The sequence below is a fragment of the Scomber japonicus genome, chromosome 24 (genome assembly GCF_027409825.1).
Source record: "Scomber japonicus isolate fScoJap1 chromosome 24, fScoJap1.pri, whole genome shotgun sequence".
NCBI lineage: Eukaryota > Metazoa > Chordata > Actinopteri > Scombriformes > Scombridae > Scomber > Scomber japonicus.
Genome location: NC_070601.1, coordinates 10004340 through 10028797, shown reverse-complemented (window position 1 = coordinate 10028797; position 24458 = coordinate 10004340). Strand labels below are relative to the sequence as shown.

At 42.1% G+C, this 24458-nt stretch overlaps 1 protein-coding gene across 6 annotated transcripts in view; it reads right to left on the bottom strand.

Annotated features, from left to right (window-relative positions):
- Positions 1–23730, bottom strand: part of mbnl2 (muscleblind-like splicing regulator 2) — a 57376-nt gene extending 33646 nt beyond the window's left edge. The window contains exons 1-2 of one of the 6 annotated variants that reach the window (XM_053314839.1): positions 23639–23730; positions 9191–10083 (exon numbers count right to left, since the gene is read on the bottom strand). In XM_053314839.1, the coding sequence (XP_053170814.1) occupies positions 9191–9364 (174 nt within the window). In that variant the 5' untranslated portion in view covers positions 9365–10083; positions 23639–23730. Of the gene's footprint in view, positions 1–9190; positions 10084–17240; positions 17374–18314; positions 18634–21629; positions 21882–23638 lie in introns of those variants that run through there. The other 5 variants (XM_053314840.1, XM_053314836.1, XM_053314841.1 and 2 more) reach the window with 5 other exon arrangements.
- Positions 23731–24458: the final 728 nt, after the last annotated feature.

Below are 24458 nucleotides of genomic sequence, written 5' to 3'. Positions count from 1 at the left end.
GGTGGATTGAGACCAGGTGAGACACTGGTACAGCAGATGGGCAGATTTTCAGCGCTTGGTCTCTCCATCATGTTGCAGGCGGCTCACTGGGTGACGAACACCTACTATTCAATCTGACATGAGCAACCGTAGTGCCATACATTTTCTGTTTAATATAGACGATGTAATGGAGTTCAAGTTCAAAACTGGTACTCCATTTTATGATATAACAAAGGCTGTGTATTAGCAGAGTGGTGTAGAGAGTAGGCACATCGCCCTACATCTGTATGGGCTGTCTAAGTTTAACCCCCCACTAAAGGACTTCTCATGTGTCCTGAATACAAAATGAGTCACTTTAGTTTTGCTATTATTAGTAGTATTTGTGTATTTTTTAAAAGTAAAAAATGATTATTTCTAACTGCAGTTTAACATACAAGCTCGTGCCTGAAGCTTTGACACTTGGTTTAATGATGTTAAATGCTGCTCTTTCTGACTTTCATCTCTGTCCTGGCTTCATATTAGACACAAAACTGCCTTCACACGTACCCTATCCAGCTATTCTCAGATGGCTCCATTTTATTTTTAGTTCGGTTGTCCACATTGAAGGACAGAAACTGTTGCTAGAGCTTAACATCTGCTAGTAAAATCACTCTAAAAAACTGTAAACTGACAGTGCAGGTAAATGACCTGTGTTTATTTGAATTCCCAACTCAGAAATGTGAACATGAATATTGCAGTAAAAAGAGCGTTTTACTATTTTCATATGATTTGTGAACATTCTAATAACTATCCTCTCCTGGAGTTCATGGGAGTTTTTTTGTGATTGCGATCAAAACAGTTTGATTTTGAAGTGGCTTTTCTCAAAAAAACGGCTATGCAATTTGCAATGTTTTTTATGATTTATTATGTGGTAAAACTGTGGGAATTATCCAGGAAAGTCCAGGGGAAAAAAATGATTGCTTCACAAAACAGCCTGTGACTGCAATAAAAAACACATTGGCTACATGTTCTGTAAAAACAAGTGCTTTAAATGCTTTTTAAATAATATTAATTCAACACATATTAGCACAAAATAAGGTGTAATCTCTATTTATGGTAAACTGACATGGGGTTTGTTTAGACGATGCAAGGAGAGGCTGAAGAGTCTTGCTTACTGTAAATGAGGAGTCGTCGCAATTGTCTTTCATTCTCATGTAAGTTATGTACATTAAATTAACCATGATAGTGCGGAGAAATGAATTTGATATCGCAGTTCCTGGAGGGGCTAAATAATAGTGTCTACAGCTGGCTACCTCTAGTTCTGCAGCTAGACCCAGAGAGAGGCAGTCGATGTGGGGATCACAGCAGGCTCTCTCTCTCCAACACACACGCACACTGACACACAGATGTGGGTCAGAGCATTGGCCCAATTAAAATGCCAACATGTACCCTACTGTATCAGTTCCTCTCAATAACCTTTGCAAATATTTGTCCCATATTAAATCAATTCGTGACAAATTGACAACGCTAACGTGAAAATGTTACATCACAGGGATACCGAAAATGAAAAGAAAGAGTAAAACAGTCATTTCACGGGAAACAAAGGGGGGGATTTATACTCACGGGTTTCAACAGGATCAATTACTGTTCACACAATCTTGGTATAACAAGAGTCAGTCAATGTGACAAGATTGATAAGAATAGAGGAAAAATGAGAAGCACTGCAGGTAATTTGGCTGTGAAACACAGTATCTAATATAAACTGGTGTATATAAACACAACCATGACCAGGCAATGCTGGTAAATGTTGGTAAATTACTCCCAGAGTGGATGCCTGTATGACTAATTCCTGACTAAATTACATGGACATGAATATAGCGGGAGTACAAATAAGAGATAAGAGAGAAAAGATAAGAGAAATATTGATTTGAGAGAGAGAGAGAGAGAGAGACAGAGAGAGAGAGAGAGAGAGAGAGACAGAGAGAGAGAGAGAGAGAGAGAGAGAGAGAGAGAGAGAGAGAGACAGAGACAGAGAGAGAGAGAGAGAGAGAGAGAGAGAGAGAGAGAGAGAGAGATTGTAAAAGCAAATTATTGAGTTTTAATGGTGGTTAAAATGCTTTGATGCACCCCAACTACATTTATTTTTGTGGGTTTTCATTGAATTTTTCCAGTGTGCCCTCAATGAGATAGGACTGACTGATCAACTAGGTCCGGTCATGAGACCTTAACAACGATCTGATGTGACTTCCTCCTCCTCCTCCTCCCTCTTACTATCTTTAGAAGTGTTTTTCAGATAAGCTGGATGGGGGGCTGTGTGGTATATGGGGTGAAATCACATGGATCAAATGAAGTTTGGCGTGGGTTTGCACTGGGAAGACAGAGAGTGTGCAGGCATGTGTCTGCGTACGAGGAGGCCTGTTTAAAGGATGGCAGAGGTGGGGGTCTCCTAGGGGCGCATCAAAGCACGCCGCGTCAACTGCAGCTCCACGTTAAGCTCAAGTCAGTGCCTCATTGTGTCTGTGTGAATGACCCTGGGGGAACACCAACTCCCGCTGCGCTGCATACATTCCCCTCCACATGTTTGCTCTGCCCAGGGTGTGGCCCAGTTCGAGAGGATTACGCTGAGGAATGCAGCCGAGCCCATCTTTTTAAACGGGGGGGGCTGAGGCCATGAGCATAAAGTTCATGTTCACTGAAGCTTCCTAAAGATCCAAAAACATGCAAATGCAATAATCCCAGAGGGGGGAAGTAACAGTTAAGTCAGGGGGGATCTCTAAACTTAAAAAAGTGCTGCCTTTGGTATCCATTAGCATTTAAGTTTCATTGTCTGGTTTCTGTCTGTTCTGGTAGGTTTGGGGTAACAGATTAAGTCAAGGTCACAGGCATTTCCCACTGAATCTTAATAACAATCTCTGATAATTGGTTTAAAAATGTTACCCTGGTTCCCCGCCTGGCTAAACCTGTCACTTGCAGACAGGAAAGCCTTTATGTGCTCCCGCTTTCATTTCTTAACACCTGTGTGGTTGAATCGCTTGTTCTGTTCTCCTCCATTATTCTAGGTCGCCATTCAAACATTAACACCTTCCCCTCTTGCTATGTTCCCTCGCTTCTTCATTTACAGATTTCAGCCATCCCACGACCCTAAAAAACACTCATGCTCTTTTGGTTGCGGAGTCCGGATTAAGATGTTCTTACAAAGCGAGGGAAACCAGGGCACCTCACCCCCAAAGGGGACTGTGGCGAGTCTGAGATCCAAATGAGAAAAACACTCCACACACCTGGAAGTAGCTTCTATTGTTTCTCCTGCCTCAACACTTTCTTTTTTGAAAACCACAACTTGAAGAAACATGATAGTGCCAGGATGCGTCAGACAATCCCCACCTCTCAGACTATTGAAGTTCAGTCATGCGTGGAGGTCACCCGGTAAAATTTGACAGGTAGAAAACATAGGGGTAAGAAAGTCTAAACAGCTTATGTTATCACACATCTGATCTACTGTGTAAAGGCTTTAAGGCATCATGTTTTGCAAAGACGAATGATGACACAAATGTCTAAACAGTCTCTCCCATATGTACCGTTTTCTGCAGAATGTAAAAAGAGCTATTTAAATGACAATCTCTCTATGAGCTGCTCATATTTTAGAAGAAATATAAACTAGAAACCACCGTCAGAGAAAGCACTTAAGGGAAAAAAAGCTGGAAAAGTGGAGAAATAAGCACCAACAAAAGGCTACTGTCAGAGGCACAGCCAATGTGACATCATCACATGACTGGTGTGATTGCATTTACTCCATTAAGGTAGGTATTCTTTCCTACAGCCCCCTCCTCACCTCATCCCTACCACCATTGAGTCATGGTTTCCATGGTCACAGTGCAACAAGTCAAAGAGCTTTTGGGAAACAGCTCCAACTACGACACATCATTTGTGACGCCGCTGGAAACGCAGTGCTGCCAGTATTGATTACCTAACACAGTGAAAGACGTAAGTAGAGAAGTAAAACATATTTGTTCATGGAAGGAGAGTTAATGTGGACCTTATGGTTCAAAATTGTGCGCAGCAACTACAGAAAATAAGTGTTGTAATGGTGAGATAATTACACATGTGCTGTTACAGACCTGGAACTGTGTTTGTCGAGTCATTTGGCTCTGCAAGTATAACCGTGAAGCTTTATCATGTCCTTTGTTTGATTAATGATAATGTCTCTCCCCATATTTGAATCAACTACCTGTATAGGGGTCATGTTGTCATACTGTTTTAACAAGTACACGTCTGCATTCTTGCTAGACATTTAAATATCATGTACCCATAACCCTAATACCCACCAAACCTGTCTGCTCAGTTCTAGTTTGCATGTGTTTTTCCTATTTCAAAAAGATAAAGCTGAAACACACCTCAAATGTATGGGAAAGATGCAAAATGAACACAAATTATTTGGTCTGGTCTTGAGCTGAAATGTGATGGACGTTGTAGTTAGGAATGAAAAAAAGGTGGCATATGTAAATTTCTGGCTACTCCTCTTGTTGAGGTTACCACTGTCAAATTTTCAAGTCATATTTCAATGGAAATAAATTATACCTGGTAAGCTATCTCTGTCTACCGACCAAATGTGAATACAGCTTTGGTTGGACAGAGATGAAGCAGCTTGTCCTATTTTGAGAGATGACACATGTTGTATTGAGAGACTGCATTTCTAAAGTTCACAGTATAGAGCAGGGGGACAGAAAATAATCCCCTAGACATTACACTATAGAAATGCTGAGCAGCACGGTGGCGTCAGGCCGCTGCAAGGTTTACAATCGAGATAGCAGGAGCAAACCAGGCAGGAGCGATTCCTCTTCGTCATTCAGCTCATGCAAAGCACACTAACAGAAAATGTAAAACCAGGTATTTCGGTCGCCGTTGCCTTGGCAGGTCATTCCTCTTCTACAGATGAATGGAACTTTTGTGCAAGTGACCACTGTTTTGCTGCTCCCAAACGCCATCAGACCCTTCAATATCCTTTCCTAGTCTTGGACTCGGCCCGTGGTCTGATGATGATGATGGCGTTTTCACACCTATAGTTCATTTGCTTTGGTCGAATTCAGTGGATGAGTTGCTACTTTGTTGTATTTTCCTTTTGGTTTGGTTTCACACTGCAAAATTTAAAGAGAGCCTAAATGTATCAACAAAAGGCATGTGGGAGCTGTCACTCTGTTCATTGGTCAGAAATCTGGCGGGGGTTGGCAGAGAGTTTGTATTTCTTCAGGGATAGATATCCAAAATGAACCATCGGCACAATTGGCATTTCTTCATAATTGCGGTCATTATTTGGGCCAAATATCAAGCCAAAATATGCAAGCAGAATGCCACATTTGAACGGACTTCAAGCTAACATTTAGAGAACAATCTGTTGAGTTCAACATGAATGTATTACACTGTGGCAGGCTGCCCTGATACAGTTCTTGTAGGTCCACACCCGAGTGCGATTGCTCTGTTCACACCTGCCCAGATGAACTGTGTCACAAGTGAAAACACCCGAGGGTTAGATTCAAGTGAACTTAACAAGGCAGGTGTGAGAGCACCCTAAAATTAATAACACCTTTTAAAAGCTACTTTGTAGAACGTGATTGCCAAGAGTTTCCCAACACTAGGAAAACGAAAGGGCTAAAAAATGAAGTCACACGTAATTATGTGGCACAGCATACTTAAAAATGATTTTATTACTTTTTGAACTCTAGATCAAGATCACAAATAAAATAAAAATACATCCAACATAAACCTTGGTGTGAAATTTTTCTATTCAACAGGAAGGTGCCACTATTAGTGTTTTTATCAACTCAATCTGAAAACAACCAGAACAGTCAAATTTTACACTGAGCCAGCGTGCTTGCCTGCCGGTGCCTGACAAGTGTAACAACAGAGTTACACCTACTACTCTACTCCTCTCCTGAGCCTTACCTTTCACGTGTTTATGAGAGGGACCCTTCTGATCATTGGCCAAGTCATGCCTGGCAGCACACAACCATGGCATGATAACCCTATCAGATGAGAAGACCCAGGTAGATGATACGGGCATAATGGGGTGGAAATCAGCCTGCCATGGAGCGAAAACACATTTCCTAATGCATAATAAAGCATTCATTCTCTTAGCTGTCACGAGGAAAGTCTTTGTGAGAGAGGGGGCGAGTTGGGAGTTAAAAGTACAGAGAATCCTGTATTCTCTTTCTATCACTCGGTTGTATGGTGAAAAGAGGGGGAGAGAAAGACACAGAGCTGCTGCAATTAGAGACAGATCTGTCCATACATTTTACACTTTAGGTGCAGTAGGCTTTTAGCTGGGTTATGGGAGGGTCACAGCCCTGAAGCCCAGACAGTATATGTACCAAATATTGTTGTGTTTCTGGGATACTTGGGTGTGACAAATAGAAAAATAGAAAAAGAAAAAAGAGCCATGGAAGAACAATATCTTCAAAAGCCTCTCTCCATCCAGTACGAACTGAAAGTCATCATGCTTGTATCATGGTAAACTCCTGTCCCTGGAAGAATATCTTTACAATGCAATAGATATATTTCTCAGTCAGCATTACGCACTGTGCTTGTCAGTCAGCTAATAATTCTAGGCCTCAAGAGAGTGTGTTGACTGCCACCACTCAACATATTGCTATTAGGCTAACCAGCAAAATCTTACAAATTCTTACTACAACCCATCTTATATGCTAGCTACACAGAACTGTCATAATACAGGTAGTAAACAAGCACGAAAATTGTGTCCCTTGGGTTGTACAATCTCACAAATGGACACTCATGATTGATGTGTGATATGCTTTCAGCTGCAACATGTTCAGGAGCCATGTGCCCACTTCACATTTGAGAGCCTCTATTGCAAACCTGTCCAGTGGGCTCTCCGACAAGGACCTGATGGAGGAGTGTCAGAACACTTTGTGTCTGACAAGGGAGACAACCCATTTGTCCACTATTGTTAAGTATCCCTTGACAAGACACATGGAGATGGCTGAACACAATGGAGCAGGCCTATAGCCCATGGCATGGAAGTCTGAAAAAGTCCTGCCATGACTCAAGCATCAACACTGCCAGTCAATACTGGATGGAGGCTTTTAAGGCTAATGCTCAGAGAGCATTAGAAAGTGAGACTCTTCATTCCTGTTATCAGAGAACAGGGGTTACATGTTCAGTAACCTCAAGTTCTTCGACGCAGTCCAGCTGCCTCTGAGTGACAGTTAGGCAAGAAACACACTGTTCCTACAAACAAAGAAAGCACTGCATTGCAAATCTGTTTAGAAGTTATGACATGATTTATAATGTGTGCACACAGCATGTTATTCTTTCATGACGTTCTGTACATTCAAGGAACAGATGATGCATGACAGCAATGGCCAGTGGACTACCAAAAAGCCATGAGCTTAAATGAAAGGCAGCACATCATTAGGTATTATTTTCTTTATGTTGTGTATTCTGTTATTAATAGTATAACACTTTGAGTTTCTCTATGTATGAAAATGAATGAAAAATAAATACATTATTAATGTTGTTGTTATTATTAGTGTTGCATCTTTAGGTCATTTTGTTTCCTCAGGACTCAGGAATGACTGGTATGAGGTTTCAAGGAAAATCAAAATCATGTCATGTGAAGAGGAGGAATTTCAGGCCTTCCCTTAGCGTGATGCAACGACAAATCGATCCCAATTGGAGTCAGCTGTTTGCTCATTAAACCATAACAGTATAACAGCTTGCTAAATCTAGCAGCTGGGAAGGAGTGTCAATCAACAGCTAACTATAAGCAGTAACCAAGCTTTACCATGAGCTACGTCTTAGCCAAAAAAATACTTGATAGCCCAACATGTTATAGTGTTGAATAAATAACTGACCATAAGCAACATGTAATGAAAAGGGTTTTTACACACTCTAAATATCTTTAAAGATATTAAGGACTCAATTCAGCAATGATCACTGCAGATCACTATTTTTCAAATGGATTTTCAGTTATAGGAAAACACATCACTTCACTTTTTTTATCAACAAAAGCTCTTTCACGTTACGTGATTCTAGTCTGTCTTTTGTCTTGGCCTCTTACACAACCTTGAAAAATGTGAGATACACTCTCCTCATACTGCACTGCTCTATCTCTGAATGCAGCTACAGTTCATACTTTTAAGAAAAGACAAACTCCTCACAGTTCCAGTGTTCTGCTCTAGTTTCTTTGGCTATTTATCATTGTCACAGCTGTTTTTTTCCACACAGCTTGAAAATAATGGGTTGCTCTTGGATGCAGTCATCTTATTTGCAGCGTGTGGGGGCTTGTGTGAAGCGACCTTGTTATAATTGGGGAGACTTTCAAAGTGTCTGGTGTTAGACTCATTTAAGATAGTTTACCATTATGAAAAAGCGAAAGGTTCAATAACAGTATCAACCATGACAATTTTAATAACAATATATGAGGGGTCAAAAGATAAACTACAGGCCTGTATTAAAGGAATAAATAGTTCAACATGGCTTTAAAGCCTCTAGATTTTCTTATCGCCCAAATATTATAATAACCAGATGACAAAAAGGTTCAGGCTCAATACTTATACCTCTTCTTAGACCTGTGGGAACCAGACATTAGAAATAAAGCTCTCGGCTGTTTATGTTGTTCACTGGTTCTGTGTGACAGCTGACATGCGACTAGGAATAGAAGTCCTGAAATGACTTAAGGCGATCAGATGTTCGCCCACAAGCACAGATGATGGACAAGGCATGGTAACATTAGTAGAACTTACCGTATAAAAAAACCTAACGTGTGCGCACACACACACACACACACCTGTGGTGACAGTGAACATGACAACAGACCTCACTGGCCTTTAGCTTCATAGGTCAGGCTGGTCTGCTAACTGCAGCACAGCATGGAGACCTGACACACATGCTAATTTGAGCAGACAACCTATACCCCCTGACCATTAGGAACCACACAGCTGTAACATTTTATGTCAGATACTATATTAGTACTGCAGAGATGTAATGCAATTATTTATATATGCTTTACATCATTTGACAGTTTCATGAAGTGGTGTAAAGTATGGATCATAATTCCTGCAGGGTATCCTGTATTCCAGGTATTCACTACAACAACCTGATGAAAAGGTCTAGAAGAGAGAGAATCTTACTATCAATGTATGTCCAATAAAGAAGAAAAGGATGAAATAAAACTCCTTAAAAAGCAAAGCAATTACTCCAGGTATTTAAAAGTCCTTACCTTTAACGAGTCAAAACAGGCGATCACCCTCCCGTTCTCCACCTGGCAGCTTTTGGGCGGGTGGGCAAATTTGCATTCCTCATCACTGCGTGAACAAGTCCCTCTCTGAAACTGTCGGCAAACTTCCAGGGTCAGCCATTTTGTGTCACGTATCGAGGCAATGTTTAGAGCCATGTCAGCAGAGCTGGCTGAAGACTTTGGGTGGAGTTGAGCCACTTGGTTAAAGGAGGAGGGTATCCTCTTAGGAGGTCTTTCTGAGTGTCCCAGTAAAAAAAAAATGAAACAAACAACAACTAAAACTGATAGAACATGTAGCTAATAGCGATCTGCTTCAGGTCAGTGGATTAGATTTGTCCTTACAGAGAGGAAAGTGGAGGTAATGGACTGACAAAGTCTTTGTGACCGTAGCATGGGACTGCACTGCTGCTATGGAGTTTGTCAGTTGAACAGCTAATTGTTCATCAATCAGTAAGTCTCAGATGCAGACCTCTGACGAAGCAGAGGGAGCATGCTCGGACACAAGCTCTACTGGTTGTACCAATGTCCCCAAAATGTCCTTTGTATGAGTGACGATATCTGTGCAAGGGTGGATGTTGAGGAGCAACAGCAGTGCTATTTTAAGGTGCAATGGCACAGATTTGGACAACACAAGTTTGTGGCTTTCTATTGTTTAATCTTCCTCAGTACCTACTCTTTCTGAGATTTGGCACCTTGGCCAGCAGTGCAGCAGCTCCACCTCTTCACCCGAGGCTTTCTTCACACTGAGCACAGGTAAAGACAAACCGAGGGGCTGAGCTCCCGTCACGACTGCAGAGGGAGAAATATGGAGCTGTCCAAAAAAAACGCCCAGGAATCTTCAAGTAGGGTCTCACAAGGCACTTTCTGTCAGCGATCTGTAGTGGAGGAGAGAAAGAGACAGACAAGAAACAAACTGTGTTATTTTCAAAGTGAGAAAATGACTCGCTAAATAGGATGGGCAACAATTTATTTAACAGGCTTCAACAGGCGTTCACAGTATTTGTGTATACGTGTCGTTCTGAATTTGTGTACATGCGGACCCTTAGGGGTGCTAGCTCTAAAGGGTGCAGGGCTGATGAACTAGAAAAGAGGCAGTTGTGAAGTTATCCAGAAGCCACTTGAGTTTAAGTCCCCCGATCACTGATGTGTGCCATTGTACAGGGTGACTACAAGCCCACTGGCTCTCCAACATATTGCACACAAAGCGGTGAATGGCAAAAAGCCTCTGTGCTATGAGACAGTGGACAAGAGCACAGAGTCAGAGCAGAGATAGAAAAAAAGCCCTGGGGTCCAACCCACCCTGTAGAGCCATGCACGGCGGGATGGTGCAGCCAATAGAAAACCGCGCAGCGCAGCACTATTCCGGGCAGCGGTCCAGCAGCCAGAGAGCGACCGAGACAGATGCATATGCCAGTGCCAGACACGATTATGACGCTGCCCTGTGTCCTGCAATATTCACTGGTCTCCCACTGTCCAAATTAGATACCGGCTCATTGACAGCAGCTTGTCAATTTACATTCACAGAGGGGGGGATGTGTGCATGTGCACCTTGCCTCATCCCTGTAAAGACACTGGTCTCACTGATGTCTGGTTGTTGTCTAGGTGTATGGGGGGGGGCAACATTTGGTGGAGAAACAATCTGAGGAAGTGACCTTTAGCTTGAGCGTATGAAATCCATTACTAAGCTACTGCGCAGGGAGCTCCTTTCTTGGCACATCTGGAAATGTTTTTCTGCTAACCAGGGGCGGGAAAAGGGGGCTGGGGACACCAGACTGTGGGAGGAGACAGAGAAAGGTTGTAAAAAATCTACAGCTCTGGTTAAAAGATTCCCCCTCTACAGTTTCAAACTCATCTATGGAAAAAAGACAAGACCAACAGCGCACCTAACCCTAACCTTCACCTCAGCTATGAAAATGTTTAAAACCATGGGAACAATATCATAAACAACCTCTACAGGAACATTACAAGCTCCACATTGTGTTAATGAAGGCGAGTTGAGACTTGCACTCAAACCATCTATGTTACTGTTAAGGGAAAAAGACTTCTCTTTACAGATTACCTTCATAGGCAGAAACCTTTAGACAGTTTTTCAGGTCTTGTCAGATTTGAGTTATGTCCAGTATTCTTGTCCTGCTGTCCTATAGACCTAAACATCATCATTTGTGTATGTCTGTTAGTTAAACTTGGTCTCTCTAGTTGGAGACTTCTCAATTTTGTTGGTAGTTTTGTTTAAAGTCTTGAATATGAGATGTGTTTAAAGACCATTAGGACAAGATCATGTATCCATATGGTTAAAGGGCCTATGAAAAAATCATCTTCCAGACATCTCCTTTTTTTTTGGGGGGGGGGGGGAGGAGGGTCATACAGACAGGTAGTTTTACCTTAGACAACAAGCTGTAAGAAGGTGCCTCCCCTTGAAATTGCCCACCAACCCCTATACTGTTACAAGCCCGTGAATCCGGACCGTTGCCTAGCTAATCATATTGTCCCACTTTAGTGCTGATCATGTGAAATGAGATGAGAATCTTCCTCGTCCAATCGTACTGACGCCCTGGCTCCACTCTCTAAGGCAGGATTTAATTTCACACCTTCTCCCCGGGGAGAGAGCCAATTGCTGTAGAAGAGACAGTCAGGTAAGAATCATGTCAGATCTGACCTTTTACAATTAATCCCTTCTTATTTTTAGAAGCCATAAGATGTCTGTGATCAAGCTAACCTACTTTGTCATAATGTGCGAGGCGGGGCTCCATGCGGGTTGGTGCTCACCGCTACGCAGTATCGGCACTTCTACATTATACTCTCTGGTGTTCTGTGACTTATTCTCGCCCAACAAGGATCATCCAATGAATAGCAGTCAATGGATACTGTTTCAAATGTGACTATGCAGCTTGTTTATCATATGACGATGTTGACAGGTCACACTATTTGAGTGGCGGTGCATTTCGGAAATGCCAGATGGCGAAAAGCTCCTCCTCTTTCACTAAGCACGCATTCCATAGAGGAGCATAATCCTATTTTTCGCTAGTTACCTGCTTTTAACGTAGCTTATTATAAAAACCATAGCGACACAAAGCTGTTTTTTTTTCACCAAAACATATTGTGAGAAGCAGGAGGAAGAGACCACTCCTGTGCCAGGTTTCTCCACTTTAAAGTGCCAAGTAACGACATGTGCAGGGCAGCAACAAGCGAGCAACAGCAACAAGCTTTACTGCTGAAAGACTCTTTTCAGCTGTCAGTCAGATAAAAACTGGCATAAGGACATCAGTGATGACATATAGACTTCACTCTTTGTCCTTGTTCTCCTGTGAAAGAGACTAAAGGACTAAAGCATTGAGACTATTGTGAAATAATGTCATCATCTCCTGCTGTAATCATCAAAAGTTAGCTAATTTACAGTTTCGGACAGTTGTAGCCTATTGCTTATTTCAATATTAATGTTTTTGGAGTACAGTTTTTGTTGGGGTTATAATTGTTGCTGCATCTGCCATCTGTGTGGGTGTGTGGTTGCCATGCCAGGCTACGTCCAGGTGTCATTTATTAACATTACTGAGCATGTTGGTGCTGGTGAACCGTCTTCCATAGCTACTCTTGATTAATGATGCCGTTGCGTCTGTCAGCTGCGTGTGCGTATATGCAGCCAACGTGCCTGGCTATGACGCTATTAATGTTCATCTCGGTGCCAGTAGCATTACCTCTGATGATGTATAAGGATTGACTGAACTGTGGTGCGTGCATTCAGGCAAGTATAGTTTTAATTGGCCCATGCGTTTCATAATGGCCCTAAAAAAACATCATTTAGCCAGGGGGCAATACGTGATGCTCACCTGTTCCTGCCTGCCTGCTCTCCTCTGTCCTGTAATAATTGAGATGATTGCTCCCTTTGATTAAATAGGTTTATATTGTGAACATAACAATATATCCTAGCAGCCCATCTTTTATTCATTATAGAAGTCAGGAGGTAATATTTGATGATACTGGCCGTTACACACAGCAACATGTGAATAAGGCAGTTATTACTGGCACTTGTTTTTTTCCACTTCAACCACTGGTGTGAGAGGATATTGGTGCCATTTCTCTGTAAAATGACTTGGCCTCAAATGATAGAGCGAGTTCAGTTTTATTTTTTGAAGTTGAACAGAGGAGGTTTCTATCACTCAGTCTTCAATAAAAAATTGAGTAGGCTGACTGGGTGGATGAGAGTTGGTTGGAGTCACCTGAAAAGCTTCCAAGGGGGGGGGGGGGGAACTCGACAGGCAAAATGCAAACATGTTTGTCATGAAAGACATTCAAAACAAATGATGGGGACTACCCTTATGTGGGCGATGCTATGATAAAAAAGATACGCAACATGTCTGCTCCCATACTGTACCAAGAGTACCTTGCTGAAGTAAAGATGCCGCTCCGAGCGAAAACAAAAATAAAAGCCTAAAAAAACTCCACATACGTTTACACATAATTCTATGAACTTTGTTGCAGTAACATGTTTATCTTAATGGTATAATTGGCTCCACAAGTTTATAGGCTACTGTAAAACTCAGAAGTTAGTTAGAAGCCTACACTGATCAAGTTATAATGTTAACGTTTCATGGATTTAACTTTAATATCAACATTATGAATACAAATGTGAATATTATGTTTGTGTGGTGGTGGTGGTGGTGGTAGTGGGGGTTCACTCTCACACACACACACACACACACACACACACACACACACACACACACACACACACACACTCACAATAGGACTGAATAATAACTAAGATTGAATAGAGTTCTCAGATTAAATAAAACGAGGATTAATAAAATATTTAAACAACCAAATTAACTGAGCACTTTCAGATTAGGCAGCAGTTGCAACATGCACAAACAGTCACAACAAATACTTACTTTTACATGAATATTAATTTATCAATACTTAATATTTAATGTAATTTAATACTGTGCAATATCCGTATACCGTGCAATATCATTACTCTTATTGTCCATACTCATTACTCACTGCATTATCACCATCATCACCATCACTGTGCAATATTTAAATAACGTGCTAACCATGGTGCTAACCGCTAATCGATATGGACCATGGATGTATTATGTACGCTGAAAAAGCAATACATTACACGAACAAGAAACTTCCGCTTGGGGCTTCCGGCATAGATTAGATCTTTATACAGTCTATGGATTAGATATATGGCAGCGCCCTTGTCAGTCATCTTAACTGCAGTTGGGTCCCTCTCTACTGTACTGTACTGACTGCATGACTATAGTATCCTTATTTAATTGTAGTGTAACTGTAGTCTCAACACAGATAAAGTACAGCCATGCTGTCATTGAGGAGGTAGCTCTTATTTATAGTAAGTTATATCTGCATCAACAAACTCTAAAGAGATGTAAGTGGAATAATGACAATATTATAGCAGCATGTAAACTCTTTTCAGCAGAGACTTCTTATAGTAAAATATACCACAGCCCCCTGCCAGAAAAGCAGGAGCTGTGCCAACCAGGAGGGAAAACTGTTACCTCCGTCATGTAACAACATCCCATCCAAAGAGCATGAGAAACTCAAGCACATAGTGGGAAAAAATGTTTTGCTTTGGAAAACCCTCACTGAGGTCAGAGGCAGTGCACGCAGTTTGAGTTTAGTCTGGTTTGACGTGTCCTTGGACGCTGCGACTCTGTCTTGGGTTAGGCTCGTTTAGCTCCTGCTAGTCCATCACACATATTGTACGGTTTATGCTGAGCTCAGCAGTCGCATTTCAAGCACAATGCTACTGACACGTGGTGAGGGAAAGACAGATGGTCGGCAGGTAGGAAGGGACCATCCAGCACCCTATGTTTTGACCCCAGAGATTAGCACTGCTGTACACCCTCATGTCCAATCATTTGAATTTGGCAACGCAGCAATAAATTCAAGAACATACATTTTAACATTATGTTCTACCAAATCAGTGAGTCATTTTTATACTAGATGTATTACAATATGTTAATGAGGGTGTTCATGTTGCCAAATTATTATTTAATCATGATAGTGCAGATCCTTAATTTTTTCAACAAAAGAATTTTTAAAAAAGGACAAAAGTTGTGTTTGGTGTAAGTATATCCTGTTTTGCTCTTAAATTCCTCTGAGAAGGTTTTGTCCTCTCTGTGTCATCAGTACAAACAGCGGACAGACAGGGTGACCTGATAAAGCAGGGCAGAGATGTGAAGAAAAGCATCACAGTACTAGACTTTATGGATTACTGACGCTCACTAAGGCCAGCTGGCAAGGGCATTATCTTGGTCAGTCTGCTTAATTGAATGAGAGTCAGCGGGACTGGGGCGTCTCAAGTGAAAGTCATTGGCTTGACCTCTGAATACCACGTATGTAACCCATTAGTCTGGTATCTGTGCGCTCTGGCTGCGCGGTGCAATTTATATCAGCTGCTCGTATTTGTTCAGCAGAGACGATAAGCTACCTGCTTTCCATTGGCCGTAAGCTGTGTGACAACGTTTACCGTGGTGTTGCCAGCAACATAAAGTAGATATACAAAATGACTGTGACAGACAAGCTCATGAGCGGGGTACCTGAGCCATTTTATATCAATTTATGCTGGCAAACTGCAGCTGTGTGGTCATTTGCATGGCTGAGAGGAACAAGTGGTCAATGTTTTTCAAGGCTGTGGAGAGAGGACCTCATTGTAGAGGGGAAATAGGAAAATGTTCAGTTTCCAGTGAGTAATGGAAAACGAGCAAGCGTTATAGTACAGGTTTTATCAAAATGTCCTTTATCCCGAGAAAGCCCAATCGCAGAACCCATCGGCCGTGTGTCTGATGACAATTTTGCCTCTGGGGGCAACTGCCAATATTTTGAGGGTTCCAGTGTATCCAGCAAATATCCGGGCCAAGACTTCCTCTTTTGTGTGCTGGTTGTTGTTTACAGTCCAATCAGCAATTTGAGACAATCCAGATGAAATTTCAGCTAATATCTATAAACAGATATTTGAATCTGAATGCAGATAATTTTTTAAAAAGCGGATAAAAAGCTAAAGACGATAGCCAGTGGATTCCAAGATTGCATTTCAGTCAATGCGCTCCACGTCAGATATATGTTTATAGAGATTATAACACAGCTAACCTTGTTTCAGGGTGACACCACCAACTTGTTCGCTTGCAAAATGTCCCTTTGCATCTCGCAGAGCGGATCATAGCAGGGCTATACCCTGCAGCCTAATTCGTATTTAATACTATAGGCGCTGCGATGCTTATGAAATTGTCTTTGGCATAAGCTACGGCTCCTTGAGTTCAATATCATCAAGTGCCATTAGCGATAAGGACGGGTGAGGGAGCTCAGCAGAGGCTATACCAGGACTAAGCTACTGTTCGGAGGCAACAAGAGAAGCATTTCACCGAGTCAGCAGATAGGTGTGCCCCATATCATAATAGCCTTAGCTAAACCACAGTGACCCGAATGGCCCTGCTCATGATATAGGAGCGGGCTTTCCTCTCCTTAGAACAGATGACCTACCCTTCCCCTTTTTTTCTCCATCATCTGCTCCAGTTTTTTTTTTTACAAGCACTTCCACGCAAACAGGCAAGAGAGAGAGAGAGTTTCCGCCTCTCTGATTGATATCAAGCCCAGCACTCAGTAAATGGATTTGTTTTCTTGTGCAAGTGTTCTTGTCTACTCCCTGCTTAGCTACAGGACCCGGGCAAGTCATCAGCTAATTACAGTATAGTTGGCAGCCAGAGGTGAGCGGTGCTGTTCAGATAAACATGATGATTAACAGGATACTGAGGCTTATTTTATGTAAAAGTCTATGTGAAAATCGTAAAAGCACTTACTTTGATTTCAGTTTTAAAACACTACTACTATCAGACCAACTGTAAGTGTTTTATAAGTTTCACTGGAACTTAATATATCAGTAAAATGAAGGCTAAATAACACTGGGTTAGATTAAAGCTCTTGTTCTTTACAACATTAAGTAAAACACATCAAATTAATGGAAATCTTCAGCACTTGAAAACATGAAAGCTGAATGATTCAGCAAACTCACCCTCGTGTCACAATGCAATCAGACTACCTCTTTCATGCAGAAGAAGAAGAAGAAGAAGAAGATGTCTTAAAAACGCCGCCAACCACTAAATCCTTTTAATACCATCGCAAGGTACGATTTGCAGAGTGGAGAAAAAAAGGGGTGTATTTCTGGCTTACAGGGTCTTGCAGTTATAAGGACTTGGTGCTTGGTCTGAGACTTATCCCATTCTTTTCACAACAGGAAGGGCTGAACTGATGTTCCATTTTAGAAAACACCCACTTCCCCTTGATCCATGGCCAGACGTGTGACACCACCCTCGTCTTTTCCATGCAGGCAATGATGTCCACTGCTTGACCGCACCAGGCCCAGCGTCAAAGCTAAATCTAGATGGACGGGAGAAAGCTAGGGACACGTCAACCATGCCCCATCTAACTTGAAAAGGTTAATTATGATGTGGGGCTTATTAGAAGTGGGAAGTTCCAGCTTATTGGAGCCATCAGCTATTTCTATCTGAATACATACAGAGTGTTGAAACGTCAAAACCCTGTTCTTTGGAAACAACCTTTGCCTGTAGATAACCATAGAATTTTGTTTTAGGAGTTAGGAGGAAAAAAAGTTGCGGAAACTACACAAAGCGAGCAGTGACAGCGCGCATGCCGCACAACATGACAAGTTTTTCTCTAGAGAGTGAAAAATATGGAGCCCGTGTGGCAAAAAAAAGAGCCCCTGACATTTGCACTGAGGAAAGGGGGCAAGTCAACTGCTGTGATAATGCCCCTCTCTCTCAGGAGTGGAAACAGAAAGTCCATTACAGCAACTGGAAACTGCAATAAGGGTAGTTACTGCGTGGCTGCACTGCTCCTGTGCATTTATCTCTCTCTCTGTCTCTCTCTCTCTCTCTCTTATTCCCTCGTTTCCAGCCTCACTCTCTTTGCTCTCGCACAGATATAACATTCCCCTCTCCTCCCTCCCCACCCAGACTGGTATGCAGCACACTGCAGCAAAACTCCTGAAAAAAAATTAAAGAGAAAGAAAAAAAAAAAAAAGAAAAAAAAAGAAAAAGAGCCAGCCAATATGACGGTTCTTTCCCACCTCATTTCACAGGGTCCCGTAGCGCTCTGCTGCTGTGTGTGCCTCTGTCTGTCTGCTGTCCCGCACATAGGAGGCACCCGGTGCTTCTGTGACACTGAGCTACGGCGCAGCTCCCTTCAGCCTCAGCAACTGGAGTTAATGACCATGTGAACTGTTGTCATTCCTCGCGAGCTGCCGAGTGCTGCAGCCGGAGGTCCATGCCTAGACAGGGATTTTCTCTCGATGTCTCTCTCTCGCTCTCCCTCTCTTTCTCTCTCTCTCTCGATGTCTCAGCCACGGAGCAAGCGAGGCAGGCAGGCAGGCAAGCAGGAAGCAGAAGAGTGTCCACTCTCAACTATCTGGCTGAAACACTTCCAGCTTACCCCCCCTCACCCCCCCACCCTCACCCCCACCCTTCCCTCCATACACACACACACACACACCCCTAAAGCCAGCCCCTTCCTGCCCACAAGCCTGTGGTACAGCCCTGCCCCTTAACAGCACCAGCCAATAGAAGAAGAGCTCCTCTGAATCACAGCTTTCTGAGCCTCTCTATTGGAGCAGAGTCGACTAAGTGATGGGGCGAAATCTGCACTTACAGTAACCACCTCTGAATGCTGATCTTTAAAAGTATTTCCCCCAATTTCATGCCCTGCTAAACTACCTATCACATTATTCTTCTTTTTTTTTTATCCATAACACTCCAGGGGAACTTTATTATACTTGAATTTGAATCCATTTTAATAGAAAGCAAGCTCTAGATTGATTTAGTTCTCATACAAATGTATCGCTAAGTAGTCGCTGCAGCCTCATAATGATGATCAGCTCTGTCCTTGTCTATGGTCTATCATTATATTTAACACCATCCCCCCAGGAAACCAGAGTCCCCCCCACCCCCCCTTTCCCGATTCTCCTCTACCTACCCTCAGCATCCCTCCTCTAAATCCCTCTCCTCCTCCTCCTCCTCCCCTTACCTGTGTGTTGTTTCAATTCCTCTAATCTTTCAAGCTCTATTTCAGTCTAATTCCTTAGTTTGCTGGACTGGAAAATTGCACAGTAGTGAACATTTCTGTTATTGTTATTGCATCAGAATGTGCTCGGGGAAAAAAAAAAAAAAAGACTGGCGCTGGACGGGGTTGGAAAGTCTCGGTCTGTCCCACACCAACCCACCCCGATCCTGCTCCCCTCCACCCGGTTGATGACATGCTGGTTGGCATCATATGAGCCGTGAAGCCGGAGCGTCACAGAACTGATGAGTCAGAGATCCAGCTTCATGACTTTTCGATCCAGATTCAATAGAACAGCTGTACCGTCTGTCTCTCTGGCTCTCCCTGTGTCTGTGTCTCTCTCTCTCTCTCTCTCTCTTTCTCTCTGCCTCTGTCTCTAATACAAAGTCACAAACAAAGGCTGTGAATGACGCGGCAGCCTGGGTGTTTCGTTAATATCAATGAGGCTAAACATTCTTTACAGCTCTGTGATGAACAAACCTCAACGCTTTGATCACTACATATAATCTGATGTTCCAGAGGCACAGGGGGTTTTGGGGGGGAAATTGGGGGGATTGGGTAGATTAATCTCTCTCTAGCATGAAAATTTGTCTACCTCAGCAAATGAAATTGTATACTGATGTCATCTTAGGGGCCGGGGCACCTGTAGGGAAATAACACAGACTAGCACGCTGCCATTATATGAGGCAGGAACAGGGAGGAAGGGTATGCCAGACTCTGTCAAAAGCAAAAGTGTCACCTGACACCTTAAGTATATGTCGCCTCACAGCGCTGTATCATGTACACAGAAACAGCAGATTAAAGGAGCAGGAATGCTGGCAGATGGTAACAACTGTATATTACAGCAGGATGAAACTCAAGTGGTGTGATCCGAAGAAAATAACTTATTATACTTCATGTAGAACGTTAGCTGGTAAAAGATGACGCTCAAGCTTATCAATCTCTCATTTGGTTGAAACCGATTTCTCAATAACCACATTACTGATTGAATAACTGTCAATAACTGAATAACAAGCCCTGCTTGTAGCTAATTTCCACCGGCAGACCTCAGATAGCCTACCTCCTAAATAGATTTGTCCGACAGGAAAACAAACAAAAGCCTGGCAGACAAACAAGCTGAGCCACTTCCTTCCCACATGGTATCCCCTCCCCTCTTATTATCCCTGTCCTGTTTGACCCCAAACAGCTTGGCTCGCACACAACCAGATTTAGGATTTCTGTGGCCCGTAGTGGCTTCATTTCCAAATACAAAAGGAGTATTCTGAAACAATTGCTAATTACAGCAAATGAAAATTGATGGGTTTGAAAATGCTCTCCACCACACAGCACTGTATGTATTCTGTATTACCACTACTGGATAGCTTAACGTGACAGGAGGGGTGGAAATAGGGCTCAGAAATAGGGCACCGAAGACAGATCAATGAAAAGGCAGCTGTCTTTTTCTATTATTAGCCGTAATCAAATATCAAGCGGCACAGAGTTGTGCTTCCTTCCGCTTGAAAGCCATTCTGGTAAATCTGTCGCACACTTAGTCCACATGATGATTGAGAAGCAAGTGGCCAAACAGAGTGTTTTGGAGCAAGTTTAAAGCTGTGCACTGAGACTGTGTTCAAAAGTGAGGTTAAAAATCAAAATCAACCAGGAAATACTGGATTCAAATCCAGCCACTTTGATTCTACAACAGTACACCTTAGTCAGGTGTAAAAGGCTCTTGTTCAGCCAACCTTGTAGTAGATTAAAATGTGCCTCCAATTAAGACTCATTAGAGCTGGTTTATTTTTCGTTGTACACAGCAATTACATCTAACAATCCATTAGTCAAGATGCCACTGCATTCATTGTGTTTTTACATTTGCATTTGAACGTAATAACACACAATTGCTCATTGTAAACTGGAATCTACTGGAACTTGTACATGATGCAACACCAGTGCTTACATGATGACTATTTCGCTTATATGAAGTCAATAATAAAATAGTTATTATCAAACATATCTTCACTACTTCACTGATAACAAACAACATGTCCCCAGAAGTATAACACTGATGAGTAAAGGAGAGACACAGAGGTAATGCATGTTGATTTCATCTTTGTTTTCTATGGAGCAGCTTTCACTTGTTTTCATTAGCTATCTGGGCAGTGATTTGTGGCTAGCATAGCCATCCACAACCATGAGCGCATGTTCATGACACTAGAGCAGCAGCATTAGGGACATTTTTTAGCCACGTCTACTCCCCAAAGAGCCGTGATATTCCCCCAAAACGCTGACTGTTTAAAGAAATGCCAAAGCCAAAGGCTGCTAGCTGCTATGCTAACTACCTGCAGCTTACCTGATGACGAACCTGTCACATCCAGCTGCACTTCAGCCGCCGCTTCTCCAGAGCGCTGTTTCGGTTGGACCCACGGCTGGGAAATGGACGGCAAGAAATGGTCTTCGACTGAGACTTCTCACTAATTCTTTTCAGCAGCAAACTTTTTTTTTGTCCTCGCTTTCGAAATGTGTATTGAGTGAAAGGCTGGAGTAAGCTATCACACGCTACACGCTAGCTCGCTAACTACTTTTAAGGCTAGGGTAGGAAGCAACAAGCGATTTTGACAGTTCGAGGAAATGTTTCATGAGCTTCGCCAGGGGGTTTGTAATAAGGTCAAAACATTAATAACGCGTTTGTTACCAACCGTCACAGTCATAATAAATTGCAACTCAAAGCCTAAAGGTTTGCGATTATATAACTTTGATACAAGTGGTTCAGTTTATAAACGAACATCTACTTCTAGTCTATGAGCAACACTATTCCCACCCTGCAGTAAATGTGGTACAGTCCAGAGGAACCAAGAGTAAAGGGAAGGGGGGCGCTTGTTACCTAGGAAACAACAGTGAATCTCCCAGAGGGAAACGATGTGGCCACTGATTTATGAATCAGTGCCTGTCTCTCTGTCTGTCTGTCAAAGTAGTCGGTAATAGACAGGATGAAAACATTATTAAGGCATTTGACCAAACCTGTTGTTATTTATTCTGTGAGATACTGTATGAATCCCCTCAAATTAGAACATTTCTAATGGGCTACAGTACAGTTAGCCACTAGATAAATGAATTAGCCTATATCAATGTAATGGTATTGATACAAGAGTGATTGAATTGATTTGGTGTAAATCATTTCTCTGAATATAACATGTATTTTGTATATGTCCTGTAACTACCGTCTGTAACATAACTTTATAGGCTATGTATTGTTTACATATATAATGTTTTTTGCAGTTTTTTTTATATTTTGTTATTGAATTTTATGTGTCTTTACTGTAATGGAGCCTGCCTACTTGTATAACTGGAGTGACAATAAACATCTTGAAATCTTGAATCTTTAATACACACACACATATGTATATGTAAATATGTGTGATGACTTTGTTATCATTGTGTAATTATTATTTCAAGCCTGTCAAAAAATCTAACTGCAAAAAACATCTTGTGTAACTGCTTATAAATCAGCATATCATCACCTCTTGATGCTTTGCAGAGGAGCATGCACATCCTAAGCATTTTGCAGCCTAATTGCATACAGCTGGTTGGATTTAGCAGTCGGTAACACACAGAGACCCGTTGTCAGCAAGGAGTGCAACAAGTCAACAAGAAGCAAGTCGCAAATATCCCCGGAATTAGCAGAGAGGCACAAATTTAGCCCTACTGACTGCTGCCCACACCATGTGCTGCCTATTGAGCACATGAACAATGAACATAGCCATCACAGACTGCTCTGTCAGGGCCAAGGCCTGCTTCATCACAGTCTGTCAGGACACAAGCCTTCAACAGTGTCAAGGATGAAGACGTTATTAGTCGGCAATGGTTTGATGTTAACTGTAATATATGTCATCAAGCACAACAGCTGTTTGACAAACAGGAATTTATGGGCTCAACTTAATATTTGTCATGTCAAAATTCAAAGATGGAGGCTAAATCTGGGGTCAGGCTGGTGATGCTAACTGCTGACATAGATAGTCATAGCATTATTTAACATGCCTGCACCCATTACACTGGTGGCAATGTAGAAGTTCATTACTAAGCCTTATCTCAGGCAAACCAATAGTAGAAAGAACTTTGGGGCTTCTCTTTTTTTTCTTCTTCTGCTGCAATACTGATGTTATCCCAGCCTTCTCGTGTTCTTTTCAGCATTTAATTTAAAAAGTCAGAGCCATTAGTCATTTTTTTATCTGTCCATATGGCATGTGAGATTTTCATCCGAATCTGGCAAGCGGAAAGGTAAAACAGAACTCATCCAAAGCAGCACCACTGTGGAGAAAAACAGTATTTTCAAGACGTAAGTGATTATTAAAAACTGCTCACATAGGTCAAGCTCATCCCCCAAGGCCTTCCATATTGATCTCAATGCAGAGGAGGCATTTGTAAAAACGCTGCTGCCGGCATACTTCTCTAAAAGTCCCTGAACGCCCACACACACTCGCAAACAAACATACAAGCAAACACTGGGCTCACACTCAAAAGAAGAAGAAAAAAAACAGAAAACAGTACAATAGCAATTTTACATTTTAAAGAGAAATTGTATTTATTTGCCTTGACTGAAATTAAATTTGAGGTGTAGAGTTGAAACATTTGCCATGTTGTGCAGATTATGGTTTTGAGTACTGGACAACGCACTTATTTTGGGCATATTATAAAAACCCCAAAAAAAACAGAAGATCTTTTTTCTTCTGCAAAGCTGGCATCACTTAGTTGATTTGTGGACTACATACAAGACCTATGACTGGTTATGATGCTACACACATACACAGCCAAGCAAGAAATGTATTTTAAACATACACACACACACACACACACACACACACACACACACATACACAAGAGCAAAGACAAACCAACCAAAGCAGAAGTCTATTTGTGCGCGTTGTGCTCATTAATGGGTTTCTGACTCTACATTTGTTGCAGTAGCAGTCTGTAAAGTGGACCTCAGGATCAACTGTGGGGGCGTCAGGCAGAAAAACAACCGCTGTATCCACCGCGGTTACTTTCTCTCAAACACAGAATGAGGAGATCACAGTAGGAAACAGTTTGCCCCCGCAGACAGAAGAAAGTAAACAGACACTCAGACAGGAAAATATATGAACACACACACACACATATACACATACAATAGGGCCATTGCTTG